The sequence below is a fragment of the Rattus norvegicus genome, chromosome 5 (genome assembly GCF_036323735.1).
Source record: "Rattus norvegicus strain BN/NHsdMcwi chromosome 5, GRCr8, whole genome shotgun sequence".
Taxonomy (NCBI): Eukaryota; Metazoa; Chordata; class Mammalia; order Rodentia; family Muridae; genus Rattus; species Rattus norvegicus.
The window spans coordinates 170,955,454-170,971,889 of NC_086023.1; the positions used below are offsets into that span (position 1 = coordinate 170,955,454).

General features: G+C 52.7%; 1 protein-coding gene and 1 long non-coding RNA gene across 16 annotated transcripts in view; one reads left to right on the plus strand and one right to left on the minus strand.

Moving 5' to 3' along the window:
• Positions 1 to 16,436, plus strand: part of Morn1 (MORN repeat containing 1) — a 59,134-nt gene that overhangs the window by 27,368 nt on the left and 15,330 nt on the right. For 9 of the 15 annotated variants that reach the window (XR_010066373.1, XR_010066374.1, XM_063287486.1 and 6 more), the window contains 3 exons: positions 1,645 to 1,701; positions 15,151 to 15,284; positions 15,387 to 15,469. Coding sequence is in view for 12 of the 15 variants with exons in the window: in XM_063287486.1 (XP_063143556.1) it covers positions 1,645 to 1,701; positions 15,151 to 15,284; positions 15,387 to 15,469 (274 nt within the window). In the remaining 3 variants the exon portion in view is untranslated. The other 6 variants (XR_010066375.1, XM_039109709.2, XM_063287490.1 and 3 more) reach the window with 2 other exon arrangements.
• On the minus strand, positions 4,258 to 11,706 carry LOC108351067 (uncharacterized). Its single transcript, XR_001838132.3, has 3 exons — positions 11,063 to 11,706; positions 5,748 to 5,907; positions 4,258 to 4,687 (listed from the first exon to the last, which is right to left on the minus strand). It is a non-coding gene; the product is annotated as an uncharacterized LOC108351067 (long non-coding RNA).

Consider the following 16,436-nt stretch of genomic DNA (forward strand, 5'->3'; position numbering starts at 1 on the left):
TGCATGCCCATGAACGGAAGCCATGCTGATCTGGCCTGCGGGCCGGCAGATCCAGTGAACCCCAGGAGGCAGCGTGGTGCATCTCCCCCTGCGTCTGTCCCCACCTCAGTCACAGGGGCAATTTCATGCTGCATTGGCAGAATAGTTCTCCTATTTCTGCATAAAAATACTCACTGTGCGCCACGCCTTCTGCTCCGAGAGATTTTCAGAGCCAAGTACCGCTGTCTCAATGAAAACCAGGCCCCAGAATTCAGAGTTTGCTCTGTGCTGCTGAAAAGTGCCTGCCCTGTCTCCTGCAGGCAGCTCCCTGGTGTAGCTCAGAGTCTGTGTGATATTATCATAGGAAGGACAATCTAAGAAGAGGCCACCCAGGGGCACAGGGCCCCAAGGGCCCCAGAACACTCAGGGTTAACACAGGAGCCAAGCCCGTGTTCAGTGTAAGACCAGTGAGGTGTTTGTCACCTTGGGGTCTCAGGCACGCAGAAGCCACAAAGAACATGGGTCTCCTTTCAGAAGAACCACAAAGCTTGAATCTGACATGTGAAGTCTGATATTGACCTTGGTCATTCTAGCAAACACTATGACTACATCCCAGGTCACTGTTCCCTTGAGGGCTGACCAGCACCCCTGGACTTGGCTGTGAGAGCCTGGAGGCCTTTTCCCTGTTTGTCTAACTGGACTCTACTTATTCTGTAAAATGAGGTCACCAACCTCCACGGGCCACGTGTACAACCACCCCTCCCCCATCATGTGTAGGAGGGCTAGATGAGGTAGACCTGCTTAAATCCAGACCAAACCAAGGTGGCAGACCAGGGGTCTGGGAAATGGCTTTCTATTTATTTCTACCTTTCTTAAAACTTTCCTGCCCAAGAGTCTCATGGAATGGGTAAATCTTTGCACTTTGCTCTGTCTGCCCATCTGTCATAAAAGGTAGGGTAAAGGGTCCAGGGGTGGCCCAAAGGGTCCAGGGGTGGCCCAGTTTCAGGCCCTTGGATCCCATGGGAACTGAGCTGTTTTCCAAGCAAGGGAATTCCCACCCTTGTTCAGGAGTCTGTCAGCCTCCAGGGCTCCAGCACCAGGCAGGGACTGCCATGCCCCATGCCCCAGCACCAGGCAGGGACTGCCATGCCCCAGCACCAGGCAGGGACAGCCATGCCCCAGCACCAGGCAGGGACAGCCATGCCCCAGCACCAGGCAGGGACGGTGCTCCTTACGACTCCTTCCATTCTTCTGTCACCATTTGCTGCATGGAAGTCCAGGTCTCTGGCAGGAAAAGTGCAAAGGCCCAAGCCAAGAGGAATAGCAAGAGCCCAGGAGAGGCGGTTCTGTTCCCCGGCCTGTGGTGACAACGGACAGCACACCCTTCTCGCTCAATCCTTCAGGCTTACCACCTTTTCTGCGATTCATTTAGACAAATTTATTGTACTATTAATTTTCAAACTACGATCTGGTTAAGCTAGTTTTCCCGCTATCAACATAACATCCAAAGCTGCCCTTTCTTTCCAGTTACTGACACCGACTGCTCTGCCTCTGTGATCCCAGCAGTGCTTTCAGGGTTCCCACCCAGCACCTCCAGTTTCCTATTGTGGCCTCGAGCTCTTTGGAGAATGGAGGAGCCCTCTTACATTTGTGTCTCCTCCCTAGGCATTTGCAAAGTCTTTAAGTCACTCCAGAAGTTTAACTGCCCTGGGCAAGAGCAAGGTATGAAAAAGAAACCCTCCACCCTCATGGTGAGTGCCCCTGTGGCCAGAAAACCTGAATGTCACAGCTTAGAACAGAGCCTGCGCTGCCAGGGACCTGGCTCAGGCTTCTCCCACATCTGGGGCTGCTGCTTCTAGAGCCCCTTTCCGGGTTGGCAGGAAGGAGGCATCAGGAGAGGCACGTCTCAACCTGTGACAAGGAGCTAGAAGGCAAACCCTACACAGAAGTGCCAAGCTGTGCCTAGAGACTCCAGCTAAAGCAGTCTCACTGTATGCAGGAAAAGTGGACCAGGGACTGTGTCCTTAGAGTGGACCTCAGTACTTAAAAACTAACAAACAAACAGAAACTGATTATCTTTCTCTTGTCCCCAGCATGGTCCCTTTGCTCTCTCACTGGGTCCCTGGTGCCAACATTCTCCCTTCTAGACAGATCCTTGCAAGGGCCTGTGAGGCCACCTCAGGCCCTGTGGTTCTGAGTGCTATGTGAAGGACTGAGGGACAGCATTGCAGCAATAGCTTAGAGCTGCTTCCTATGCTGGACTGGAAGGAGCCAGGCACCATGGGCCCTGTGGGCAGGATGTCCTGACTGTGTTTGGTTGTCTCAGAAAGTGTCCGCTTACCTCACCAGCCACCTAGATAAGCCACGAAGGAGCAAGGCAGAGACAAGAGCCCACAGAGCTCAGTCAGTAGACATTAGCTCGGCAGAAGGCCTGAGATGAAGAGGACAAGGAACTGCACGGTTCTTGTTCTTGCTAGATGCCCTAGGATGATGCTTCAGTGTGGGGCACATGAGACACCACCTCATGCACAGCTGGAGACAAGGATGGTTCTCCTCCCACTCCTTCCCTCCACACTCTAGCTGATGGGCAGATATGGGGCTGACCTTTGTTCCCAACAAATACTTCACTGTGAGCCGGATGAGTGGTCAGGATGAGATATGACTGCTCTCACGGAACGACACAGCACTGACTTCCACTCCACTGATGTTTGCTCCTTCCTCATACAGAAGCCAGGGGCAGGGGCAGGTCCACAGCAGCCATGCAGCCCCACTTCTCTCTTTTATTCTGCTCTATGCCATTTTGTTTACCATGGCATGATCCTAGAAGCTTCTGTCATCATACTAAATCTTACTAAGCAGGAAGGAGAACATATGATGGGCAGAACTCGGTCAGACAGCCATGTATCCGTCACATGGAAATAAGCATGACGTGCCAACAAAGATTAGGCTCCATTGTTAGAGAAGGAGGAGAAGCTGGACACTGGGCATCTCTGCCAAATAGAGATTCCATCGAGGTGCCCCATCCACGCTGCATACACAGATGGATGTCAGAGAGGCTCCCCAGCACCACCAGGCACAGACCATCCATCCACTCTGCATCTGTGACAAAGGCTGTCCCACTGTGACTCCCAAAGCCCTGCAGCCCAGCCTCTAACACCCCAGACCACTGGGCTGTGATGATGGGGCTTGCAGCTATAATAGCACTGGCAGTGAGCAGGCCAGGCAGCTGCTTCTGCCAGACCAGCAGGGAGCATGGAAAGGGTCACAATGGCCTCAGCTGACTTCACATTGCATGAGTTTTCCAGGTTGACCAGTAGTCTCTGCTTAGGGTCATTCATGTGAGAGTGAGGGGACAAGTTACCTACCCCACTCCCACCATGTACTCCCTAGAGGACAGCATGTTCAATCTGCCATTTTCCACCTTTGGGTGCAGAGGGGTTTCTCTTTGGAGTAAACCAGCCCAGAGGTCAGGCTGCCCTGAGCGGGCAGAGGAGGAAGAGGGGGAGGAGGAAGAGAAGGGGGAGGAGGAGGAGGGGGAAGATGAGGAGGAGGAGGAAGAGGGGGGAGGAGGAAGATGAGGAGGAGGAGGAAGAGGGGGGAGGAGGGGGGAAGGAGACTGTGGGTGAAATATAGAGCACACATGAGTCAGACCTGAAATTAAAGCAGAGCAGGAGGCAGCACACACTTTAAAGCAATTATCAGTGTTTCAACGTGTTCCCAAAGCCCGAGGCCAACAGCCATTGGTAGAGGGAGTCCCATCTCCCAAGGTAGAAACAGACCTGCCCCTCTGCAGACAAGTGGCTCCCCTAACCTACCCTCAATTCCTCTGGCTTGCATGTGACACAATGGCCTAGTGAGAGGGAACTAGGCACCACTGGCAGGAGGGGCCTCAGGAGGCATTGTCCCTGAGTGGAGGCTACTGATCCCCCAAATAGCCTGCCACCCACAGCAGACTAGAGTCAGACCAGCCCCTCCACCCCCACATGTAGGTAGACTTCTTGAGGTTTGCTAAGAAGCACCAGCCACCAGCCCATTGAGGCCACTCTAGATGCTGCGCCTCCCCCGGGCCATCCCTGGCCTTGGCCTACTGTGCCTCCAACTGGGACTCAGGGTCTCTGGCTTCCTTGGTCTGGGATTCCAGACAATTCATGAAACAAACCCTCTGAAAACTTGTGTTTCCACTTTCACAAATAATCAAACGAAGAGAGACAATACACTCTGTGCCGGGAGCCCGAATGTCAGTAATAGGTAATTGCAAAATGTGGTATTTCATTATTCTGTTGGTATGAAATATTTCAGTTGTTTTAATTGTTTTTAAGTTTCCAGTAGACTATTTGCATTTCGATGAGCAGAACCGACAATTCCTAGGCATGGATTATTGCCAGATATTGCAAGTCCTATTTTGGATAAATTACAGCACCCAGATTTTAGCAACAAAGCACATTGATTTTATATTCAAAGGGCTTTTTATATTTAGTCTCTTAACCTTTTGTAATTCCCACCCACAGCTTGAAGCGCAGAGCCCTTTGTGTTCCTTGTTCTCGGTGGGGCGTCTGCCGCGCCCCGCAATTTGGGCCCATTGACTCATGAGGCAGGTGCGGGTGATTGCGCGTGGACGCTGTGGGTGCCGGCTGCTGACTGCAGAATGGATGAGGTGGGCTCTGGGCCCTGTGGCTCAGACAATCCCTTGCAGATTAGCTTTGGGAACCTAGAAGAGCCAAGGCAGTAAGAGAAGGTCAGATTTCTTCTCTCTCTCTCTCTCTCTCTCTCTCTCTCTCTCTCTCTCTCTCTCTCTCTCATATGCATAAACCATCCTGCTGCACGTTTCCAGTTGGTCTGCATGTTCTCTCTTTTCCATGTGTTGGATAAATGACTTTGAGTAGTCATTGAATTTGATCTATGAAGAATCAACTGTTACTGTACGACAATTTTAAGAACCAAGGTGCCCTTTGCTGCTAATTCAGTCTTGCCAGTAAAGTGGCGGAATGTTTAGCAGAGAATTTCTGGAAATTTTCATCACCTCACCGGGTGATACTACATTTTAATATTAATTGTCTGTGGTTAATTACGGCAGAATAGCCCGGGAGAGCCATAATTCTAAAGTGAAATTTGTACTATAAATTCTTTTGTAACAAATTATTATATAGAGAGGGAAAATCCCAGAAAAATATAGCATGAAGAGACGTATTGCTTCCCATACCAAGGCAGCGATGAGAGTGGAAGTTTGCTCAGATGTCAGTCTATGCAGATATACAAAGGGCTTGTGCAGTGTGTGGGGTCCCCACATGTTAACCGTGAGCAAACTCAGCCTGCAGTTTGCCATGTCCCTTTAGCATTACTGAATTCTGTTTTTTCTCTTGAGTAAAGTTGAATCTCTCGCTCACTGCTTCCCTCCCCTAGGGCTTCTTAATTCTGACAGGTTCTCTCTTTTCACATATAAAAAAAAAGGTTTAATTTTATTTTTGTTTTTATTTACGGGAGGAAGACATGTCCGTGCCATGGCATGTATATGGAAGTCAGAGCCCAATCATCCCGAGTCGGTTCTCTCCTTGCACTCTATAGTTCCCGGTTTATCAAACTCAGGTCAGGCTTAGCAGCAAGCCTCTCTACCTGCTGAGCTATCTCACCAGCCCCTGAGCTCTTGTTGTTTGTCTGGTGTTTTGTTTTTTTTTTGTTTTTTTTTTTTTTGGTGTTGTTGTTGTTTTGTTTTCTCTTTTCCTGTCCTAAGCGAATATAAAAATTATTAAGTCTTAGGAATGAGGACGTACCTGGGGCCCATGTGAGCATGAAAGACGGAGCTTAAGTGGCATGAAGAAGGCTCACTCCATGGAGTGGTCTGAGTTGGAGATTGGAGGAGGCTCTTCGAGGACCATGGTGGTTAGAGTCAGGACAGCAGAGTAGCTCCAGGGAGCCCCTGCCTTGACAGCCCTGAGGCAAGAGGTCAGATAAGGAAAATGAGTCCTCAGAAGCCCAAGGGCATTTGAGCTCAGCACCTGTGTTATAGGCAAATGTAAACCTGATGCAGATGTGGACCTGTGCACCTCTGTGCACACAGCTGGGCCTGTGAGCAGCCCCCACCGCCAGCAGCAGAGAGAGCAGGCACACACAGCACCTGGGGCTACTGGTTCACACTGCCTTCATAAGAACCTGAGTGTAGAGGTGAAGCCCCTCAGCTGATGGGAGGCAGTAAGAGTGTCTGCCAGAGGTGGGCGCTCCAGCCACATGGGGCAGGCACTGCAGGCCAGCCTCAGACAACTGGGCATTTAAATGAGGGGTGACCCTGAGTCAGAGGCCACTGAGTACTGTGTGCCTGAATCTCGAAGAAACATGTCTCGGACATCATGTACGGCTAACACCATGTGACATTTTATGTGGCCTTGAAGCCCCATAAAACCCTGCCAGAGTCCAAGGGGAAGAGATGGTGCCCAGTGGAGCCTGGAAGCCCTCACGAAGCCCCAGAGTGGACCCGTAGAATTTCACAGAGTGTCTGTTCCCCCAGGCAAACTCGCAGTCTGCTTCTAACTAGAGTAGGACCTGTGACAAACGGAGAGACTCTCCCTAGAGCGCGTAACCTGGAACTTCCTTAAGTCCCAGGGTCCCAGCGGTCAGGAAAAGGCCACGGTCTGGCCTTGAGCTCCTGTCATGGACGGGTGCTTGTGAGTTGCAGTAGAAGAGAGACTGGCTGGGAGGAAAGCCTTAGGCTAACTGCAGACCTGATATCTGCTGTGTCTACAGCTGTCTGCAGAATTGAGACATTTTATCTGATGGACTTTTCCTGTACTAGGGATGGAAGCCAGGGCCTTGCAAATACCAGCACACAAATACCACTGAGCCACACCCCTAGTTCCCCAAGAGCTTTTATGACTAAAGAAAGAAAAGGCCTTCCTCCCCTCCTACCTGCAGTTTCCTAAGAGAGTTCAAAGTTGCTGGACAGGTTTGAGCAGCACCTTGGTGTCAAGATGGAGCCTGCAGCCCTTGCAGCCCTTTGCCCATCCTCCCAAGCACGAGAACCCCACTGGCCTCTGTAGCTGTGGTCCACAGTGGGTTTGCCCTGGCAGAAACCATTCCGGAGCAGAGAGAGAGAGTGGACCTTTGTAGAGGTAGCAGGGACTCCATGGGAACACTAGCTCCCGACCACCCCAGGCCTTAAGGTCTCAGGCCTGCTGTCTCAGGTGATCCTTGGGGCTGAGGTCACCCTCTCCTGTGACTCTGGGCCATTCTAAAGGCCTCCCACCAGACAGGTAGCAAGGTTGCTTGCATCCTGATCAGCCTTGAGGACAGTTTTGTTGTTTCATTTTGGTTTTTTTGTTTGTTTGTTTTTTAAACAGGGTCTAGGAGCCAGATGGTAGTGGTGCACGCCTTTAATCCCAGCACTCAGTAGCAGAGGCAGGTGGGACTCTGAGTTCGAAGCCACTCTGGTCTACAGAGCGAGTTCCAGGCCAGGCAGAGCTACACAGAGAAATCCTGTCTCAAAAATCCAAGCCCAAACAAAACAAAACAGAGTCTGCAAAGTCCTGGCTGTCCTGAACTCACTTGTGTAGACCAGGCTGGCCTAAAACCCACAAGAGATTCCCCTGCTTCAGCCTCCTAGGCTGTATGCTATCACACCGTGTTCAGGAGCAGCGGTGAGGGAAGTGAGAGAGAAGCCAGGTCAGCCACCAACAGCAGCCGCAACACAACCTATCCGCCTCCCTTGCTGGCTACTTCCCTGTACCCAGGCTACTCCCCTGTACCCAGGCTACTCCCCTGTACCCAGGCTACTCCCCTGTACCCAGGCTACTCCCCTGTACCCAGGCCCCCTTGCCCCCTTGTCAGCTAGCCTTTCTTTTTTTTTTTTTTTAAGATTTATTTATTTATTTCATGTATGTGAGTACACCGTCACTGACTTCAGACATGCCCTTTTACAGATGGTTGTGAGCCACCACGTGGTTGCTGGGAATTGAACTCAGGACCTTTGGAAGAGCAGTCACTGCTCTTAACCGCTGAACCATCTCTCCAGCCCCCCAACTAGCCTTTCTACCTGCTCCGTGAGTGCTGGCATGAGGTTGGCCGGAGTAGGAATCCCAGCTTCTGCTGGTTGACTGGGCCCTAATCTTGAGGACTGTACACATCCATCCTGCCTAGGGGCATAAGGGTCTCCTACTCCAGGCTACAGCCACTTAGGTCGGGCAGAGTTTCAGGAGAGCTAAGGGCTCGGTGGACACACAAACTTGTATCTGGACCGGCTTTGCCGTGTGCTTTTCTGCTCTTGCTCCCCAACTGTCCAGCAGCCGCCACTTCTGAGCAGAGCTACCTACAGATGAAATGCGACCAGGAACCCCACATAAGCAGGCACCTGGGAACCCCATAGTAGCTCCTCCTGGCCTGGGGCCCTTCCAGCATCCCCACAGGGCCTGCTGCTGTCCTAGTGGCCCAGCCTTGCTGTTTGGCTGTATACAAACAGCTTGGCTGGGGAGAGCCTCCCGAAGGCGAGGAGTGGGCGGGGGTGTCAGAAACAGATTCAGAAGGAACCTTGAATTAGCCCAAGTCTTGGAAGCTTGCCAGCAGTAGCATGCTGGCTTCCCTGTTCCAAGGCAGTTCTGACATGGAGCTCCAGAGGCAGGCATGGAGCAGCCGCGTGCCTGAGGCTGTGAGTTTCACAAAGGAGTTTCCAACCCGCTTAGGCGTGGCACAGAGCGTGGGCTCTTCAGGAAAAAAAAAAAGTCACATGGGCAGGCAGAGGCTCATGCCTTTTACCTCAGCACTTGGGAGGCTGAAATAGTACTGCCGTGAGTTCAAGGCTGGCTGGGGCTCCATAGCTCTAGACCAGCCTGAGCTATATAATGAAACCCCAAGCAGAAATGTCACTCCACTGTTCACACTCTGGATCCCGAGGCAAGCTCTGGTAAAACATTCAGAGTGGGGAAAAGGGGCCGTGACTTCAGATAAGTTCCACTCTCTGTGTTTCAGGAAAGCAGGGAAGATTACACTGGGCCCCTCCTGGCAATTGAGTGTGGGGTGCAGTAAGGATGATGCGCTTTGCATAGCCACAGCACCTCCTGGTTCTCGTGGCTCTACGGAGCAGCCATGATGTTGCCTGGGGCCCCAGCGCCACCACTGACCACCAAGAGCCTGGCTCAGAAAACAGATAGAGGGCAGCAGACACCATTGTCACCAGGCTACAGGCCTGGTCCTGGTACCAGGTGGTCCTGGTACCACCATGTCCAGGGTTCTAGAGATCAACATTTGTTCTGTTGTTTGTTTTTTTAATTTTAGTTTTTGCCAGGCTCCTGTAGCCTGGACTGGCTGGCTTCGTGTTATGCAGTCAGGGACAACCCTAAACTTCTGATCCTCCTACCTGCACTTCCAAGAGCTGTGATCACAGGGGTGTACCCCCATGCCCAGTCCGAAGTTTTTGATAAAAGAATAAATCAAAACTGTCTGGAGGGATAGCTCAGCAGTTCAGAGCCACAGCTGCTTCCCAGTGGACCCAGGTTCAACACCCAGCACCCACAGGGCAGCCCACAACTATCTCTGACTCTACTTCCAAGGAATTGGATGCCCTCTCCTGCCCCCCTCAAGCACCAGACATGCACAGGGTGCACAGACATGCAGGAAGGCAAACAGCACAACCCACACAATAATAAAGTGTCAGAAAGGAAAAGAAACACCAAAAACTGGCGGGTTGGGAGAGGGAGCAGGGCAGGGATGAAGCCAGAGACTGGCCTGTATTTTCTTTCACCATAAACATCCATTTACACAGCTGATTCTCCGTCTAGGCCCTGACCCCAGGTCAAAAGGTATAGCCTCAAGAGGGGCCATGTGGCATGTGGACATGGACACTGGTCCTCCATAACTGAGACAGTTCCACCTTAGTGACCAGGCAGATGACCTGTAGTAGTTACCTGCAGGTCGCTATGGCACAGTGTCCAGCACAGGCAACTCAGAGGAACACGAGTTTATTTTGGTTGATGGTTTTCAGGGTTTCCATCCATGGCCACTTGGTATCGTGCACTTAGGCAAAATGTCCCATCAGCAGAAACGTGCTGGAAGAGAGTGGTCTTCACACTGGCGGCAGGTGGGGCCAGAGGCTTTTATACACAGCTTTTGGGTGTGCATTGGGAACCCAAACCCAGGTCCTCAGGCTTCTTCAGTAAGTACTTTACCCACTGAGCCAGCTCACCCGCCTCCCTCTTCACTTTTTGGTGGACAGAAACCACTGAGAGTAGATCAGAGGCCGGATATAACCTGCACATCTACACATCTATACTCCAGTGACCTGAGATAACCTTCACATCTATGCCCCAGTGACCTGATTCCCTTCAGAGTTTTCTCAGCTTCCCAAAACAGTGCCACCAGCTGGAGACCAAGAACTGAGCACAGGAGGCTATGAAAGACATTTCAAACCATTCCTGAACCCAAAAGGAAGCAAGTGCAGCCCATAGGGCAGGTCACCCATAGAGCAGTGGGGTACTTGGACCTGTGTGCCTGGGCCTGATCCCCCCACTCACAAAGGGAGCAGTGGGTGATCCATGGTGTGTGCAAGCTGTGTGAGAAGTGCTTAGTCAGGCTCTGGTCCTGGAAGCCTCGGGGGTGCTCCCCGTGATTGCTGGCTTAGCAATGGAAGCTAAGGAATCTGAGAGCTGGAGGGTTGCATGCTGGGGAGACCCGTGCCGAGACTGGATAGAAATCAGGCACTGTTGCCCATAGCTGTAGGGGCGGAACCTCTGGTGGGGGGTGAGGTGGTGGCAGACCCTCCAGGTTCACTCCAGCCACAGCAGGGCCAAAAGAACAGGAGCAACCCTGGAGGACCAGGGTACCCATACTGAAGCACAGACACCCTCACCTGGACACCTGGGTAGTTGTCAAAAACCAGGCTGCCTGCCTGGCCCTTGCAGCATGCAGAACTCCCCTAGGTGTCCTTTCAATGGGAACCTGGCCGCTAACTTATCCAGGCCCTGAGCTGCTTTGTTCCTTGGCTAATGGAAAGCACACGAAGACTAATGCTCTGTGTCTGGTCACCTCCAGGTGAATCCACTCCATCCCCTCAGGGCTAGTAACATTTGAGTTTTTGAATTCACTTAAACAAAGAAAATATTCCAACCTCCGGTTTGCGCTCCTCCTGGCGAGTCCCGGGCCCAGGGCAGCTGTTTCACGGTGAGGCCTGTCCTCTCAGTCCTGTTTATTCCTGCAGTTTCTCAGCCTCCTGACTCCGTGTCCTACACAGGTGATTAGGGAGTCTAATTGGTTTGCCTGTAAAAAAGATAATTAATTGGTATTTCCTTCACGGAGAGGTCAGGTTGCCCGCTCTGATCCCTAGCAGAGCCTCTCCCCCACTCCAGAGCCCCCTCCCTGGCGGTGACCAAGCAACCTTTATCTTGCTGATAAAGACATAATTGCCACCAGCACTGGCAGGCCTTAGGGTGGGTTCCCAGAGATTAAGAATCCCATCTCTGGGCCCCTTGATTGGGAGAGGTAGCAGATGTAGCTCCCGGGCAGGAGAGCCTCCAAAACGTAGCAGAAAGATCCTCTGCAGAGCACTTTGTAGCTAACAGGTACAAAGTATCTGCTGCAAAGCCCTTGCCCAAGAACTGGTGAAAGTGAGAACCCAACCCCCGCTTCCCACCCCCACAGTCAAGGGTGGTTCCCCGCTGCAGGGATGGGATGGAGTAATGAGCAGTGTTAGAATACCTCTTCCTGGTGTCTCCTCAGCACTGCAAGTGACTGACTCCCTCCCCCCACCCGCCCACCCCCAGCAGCTGTCCGTGGCTAGAAGGCAGACACTCCTATTGTTGACAGCACCCGGCCCCTATCTGATAGCAGCTCTCTGTGGCTTATCGCTCCTCTGCAGTAAGATCTTAAGCCTTTAGGAGGCTTTTATCTCTCTTACGGTTCTGCCTGATAGGACCACGTCTGCAGACAGGCTGGACACAGGTGAAGTGGCTGCCCCGAGGTGAACTGAGCAAACCAAGGAGAGATTCCCGGCAGCAGGCGCAAAACTGTTCAGGACATCCCCAGGTGTTACCTGCAACAGTCCATGTAGCATGATGGGAAGGGAACAGTGAGCCCTGGGGACACAAGAAGTGGTGAGAGAGCCTCTAGGGCTATCTGAAGAATGGGTAGCCTCAGGGTGCAGAAGGTTAGAGGATGGGGGAGGAAGTTGCCCTCTGGCACCCCGGCAGAGCTGAGGGCACCAGACAGTTGGAGGATGAAACCCAGTCTGTGTCCTCTGCCAGAGCTTGACTTGTACCCCACAGGACGTACCCCACAGGACAGACAAAGCCCTTGGAAGCTCAGGGCAACCACCTTAGCGTCCCAACAGAGGTCTGAACCAGTCTTATGCTGGGGTGGGGGTGGGGTGTGAGAAATGAGTTACATGGCAGACTGGGGACAGAGAGCCCAGGCAGGATCATCACAGCCAGGGCTTAAACATGGTGCTGGAGTCACCTGGGGAGCAGAATATCGAGAAGAGTGGGGACATGGGGCCGGAGAAAGGTTGTTTGTCTGTCAAAGGGGGGGACTGGAGTTATGTCTGGGGGCCCAAGTGCTTGTGGCTGCACCACATGGATATCCCAGGACAGTGCGTGGCTACTGCAGGAAGCTGTGTATCTCTTCTCCCCGGAGTCAGGAGTTGGGACACTCACCTACCTCCACGAGAAGTGAGAGGGTCTGCTCAGAACAGAGGTCAGCTTAAGTGAGGGGCACCCATATCAGGGCCTGGTGTGGTGTGGACCTGGGCAGTAGCCAGTGACAACAGGGTAGAACAGGTGACAGTTCCCCTGAAGCCTGGGTGCAGAGAGGCAGGTGACAGTCCCTCCCCAAGTCTGGGCGGAGAGGGTACTCACTCTTCTCATGAAACCTGGGTCTTCATCCGCCGTGGACAAGCCATGGGCAGAAGCACCCCTGTTCCTGGGTAGTGGAACTGTCAGTCAGCTTCACCTCACGTTTCTTTTTTTTTTTTTTTAAGATTTATTTGTAGCATTTATTATACAGAAGTACACTGTAGCTGTCTTCAGACACCAGAAGAGGGCATCAGATCTTATTACAGATGGATGGTTATGAGTCACCATGTGGTTGCTGGGATTTGAACTCAGGACGTCTGGAAGAGCAGTCAATGCTCTTAACCACTGAGCCATCTCTCCAGCCCTCACCTCATATTTCTAAGAGCAGTCAGCAAGGCCTCCATTTGGCAAGCCTTCCTCCGGGGGAACAACATACTTGTGGGTGCCTCTTGCCCCTTTCCTCGGCTGTGAGACTCCCCTCCCCTAAGAGCTCTGACCAGGAGGAACAGCTGAGGACCTTGTGTGGCTTATCTGGACACCATCCCTGCAGAGCCGAGGCCGGCTGAGTGAGCCGTCTGTTACACCCCAGGGATCAAAGAGGCAGAGGTGGGAAGCAAAGGCCTCTCTCACTTGCAACGACTGAGCATTGTGGCCAACCAGGCAGCCTCATTCTTGGGATAGGGAGAGGCCTGCCACATATCCGGATGGTCTCAAGTGCCAACCTTGTGTAGACTGAGAAGCTGGGCTTCCAGGTCCCCACCAATCCGTGTCATCTTCCCACGAAGCAACCCGTTTAGCATCAGTAATGTGAATGTCACGTTGTCATCATAGCTTCTGTTCACCTTGTCCGAACCTCTAGTTTCCAGCAACAACATGATAGCAGGGAGGTCATCAGATACAGCACAGATGTACCAGCCACAGTGACTTCTGGAGAAGTCCTTTAGCAGTGCGGCCTGAACCACCTAGCCCAAGGAGGCAGACCCTCACAGCCTTGGTCCAGATACATTCATCTGCCCGTCAAAGATCCTCACTGGGTCTGTAACCTACACCACTCCCTAGAATCAGTACATGGCCCATTAGAGCCTGATGTACTGTTAACGAGCAGACCTACAGTCAGTGTCCCCACAGGGCCACCCAGCGGTCACCCTAACTGGGCACAATCCTCTGAGATATGAGGACAGAGCTTGCATCTTAATGCAAAAGTTGTTCCTCCTTTTGTTTTCTTTGGTTTTGTTTTCTCCCGAGACCTGGTTCCTCTGTGTAACCCTGGCTGTCCTGGAACTCGCTCTGTGGGAGGTGGCAGAGCACAGTCCACATGGCCCTCCAGTGTGCAGAGAGCTGGAAACCATGTTGTCAGCATTGCGGTTCCCAGTCATTGCCCAGGACATCGGCAGTGCAAGGCACAGAGCTGCGGGGAAGGACATTAGCTAAGGAATGTCCTTGCATAAGAAAAAGGTTTTTATTAATGCGCCACAAAATTAATACACCTCTGAGAGAAGTAATTCTCCCACCTGCAATTCGGAGATATTTCAGAGGCCCAGCTCCTGCAAACCTGGACTCCGGGGAAGGGACATTAATGTCTCTGGCCCCAGGGCCCTGTCTAATACATAGATGAAAGATGCTCCCCCCACTCAGCCCATTCCCACCAAGGAGCCAGCCCGAGCATGAGCATGGGGGTCCTATCTGAAGACCCCTTTCTTTAAAGAGACATTGTTCTGGAGCATCTCAGCACCCCTAATGATGCCGACCCAAACTGTATCCCCTCTTCCAGGATCCCCACCTAGGAACTGCCCTCTGCTCTGCCCTTGTTTTCCTGCCTTTGCTGTGTAAGACTTTCATGAAACACTCCCACTTCCCCCATAGCTCATAATCTGAGGCTCCTGCTCTAGCCAGAGCTCCCACCCCCATTACAACTTCTTGGCTCTCTGGCTCTTAGGGGGCTATGTCTCTTCCCCAATAAGGAACCCTCAGGAAAAGGGCCATTGGAAGGACCCTGTAGCTTGGTCCTACAAGAAGGTGGGCTTGTGGTATGCACATGTGTGTGGGAGGGACCACCTGGCCAGCCACTCTAACCTGGGCACACCACTGTGCTGCCCCACCCACACTGCCTGCTCTATAGCCCCCTTCCTGAGCTCCCTTCTACACACTGTCCTATCCACCTGCCCCGTCCATGCTTTTGATCCAAACTCCTCCTGTCTGCCCTACATGTCCACAGTTAGCTCACACTTCCCTGTCTACCCTCCTCTCAGACCAGCTCAGAGAAATAACCAGGACAAAGGTTCGTCCCCAGCAAGGCTCCATCCACTTCTTGTCCCCTGCCCACTCCCATGATGACAACGAACCTCTCCCTTTGCTCAGGGTTCACAGGGCCTCCCTTTGCTTTATTTTTCTGGTCAAACCTTCTCCCCAGCCAGGAGACATGAACCCTGCTGTTCTGCTGCCTATCAGCGAGTGGACCAAGGCTGTGCTGAGTTTGTGGACATTCACCTTGGAGCCCCTCCGCCTGGGATGCAGCCCTATCTGTTCCTGCCCAGCATGCTTGAGGTAGGCTCTGAGGCCATAGTGTGTGTGTGTTGGGGGGGGGTGTTCTGATTTACCATTACCACGCTCCTCTGAACCTTTTCTCTCCTCCTGCCTGACCCATAGAAGGCTGGCAACAGGCCTAAAGGTGACCGGAGTCCCCCGGAGGTGTTGTCCACTGCCCAGGAACCTCTAAGAGGCACCAACAGGTAAGATACGCACTAGCTGGGGTCTGCCACAGCCAAACCCTGGCCTTTGTCACACACGTGCCTTAGCCTGCCTCTCCAAGGGCGCCATGGTGAAGGGGTCTGCGAGATGATGGCCAGAAGGAGTTGTAGGGTGTCTAGGAAGACAGAGCACGTGCCCAGAGCCTGTCGCCAGAGAATGAGCCTCTGGATGAGCACAGCACCCATGTCTTTGAGTGGCTCACCCAGTAAAGGCCCATGGAGAGGAAGAGGCGTGCTACTGCCTTCTTACTGCAAACCCTACACCCCAGCACCAGGCGGAGCCCCACGAGGTCTGGTAGCAGGGCCAGGGAAAAGGCTACAGGCCCCTCAGAGGTAGATAGCAGCCAACAGTGGATACACAGGGAGACCATCCATGTTAGGTAGGGATCACTGGGGCAGGTGGGGCACTCATAGAATGGACATGTTTTCCCAACCTCCCAGGCCAGGGTACGCTGTGGGCACACCCAGTGAGACGCTGCAAAACCAGCCCTGGCTCACGGGAGAGGAAACTGAGGAATGAGGACTTACCCTTCAGTAGTGGCCCTCTTTTTTTTTTTTTTTTTTTTTTTGGTTCTTTTTTTTTTCCGGAGCTGGGGACCGAACCCAGGGCCTTGCGCTTCCTAGGTAAGCGCTCTACCACTGAGCTAAATCCCCAGCCCCCAGTAGTGGCCCTCTTAAATCAGGTCTGGATTTCTGTCTGACAAGTCAGAGGGCTGCTTGTCACAGAGAGAGGTAAAGAGACAGCATGTCTGCTGACTCAGGAGGATGTGGCAGCCAGCTCCACCCCCAGTCTTCTAGCACCTATGAGCCATGGCACGGTAGGTACTTGTAGAACAGCCAGCACCCACATGCCAGGTGCTCCGATAGTGGAACATGTGGGGTGTGGGCCTTATTGGACATAATGGAGCAGGAGGTCCCAGCAGTTCTTGAGAGACTGGCCAGCAGGGCA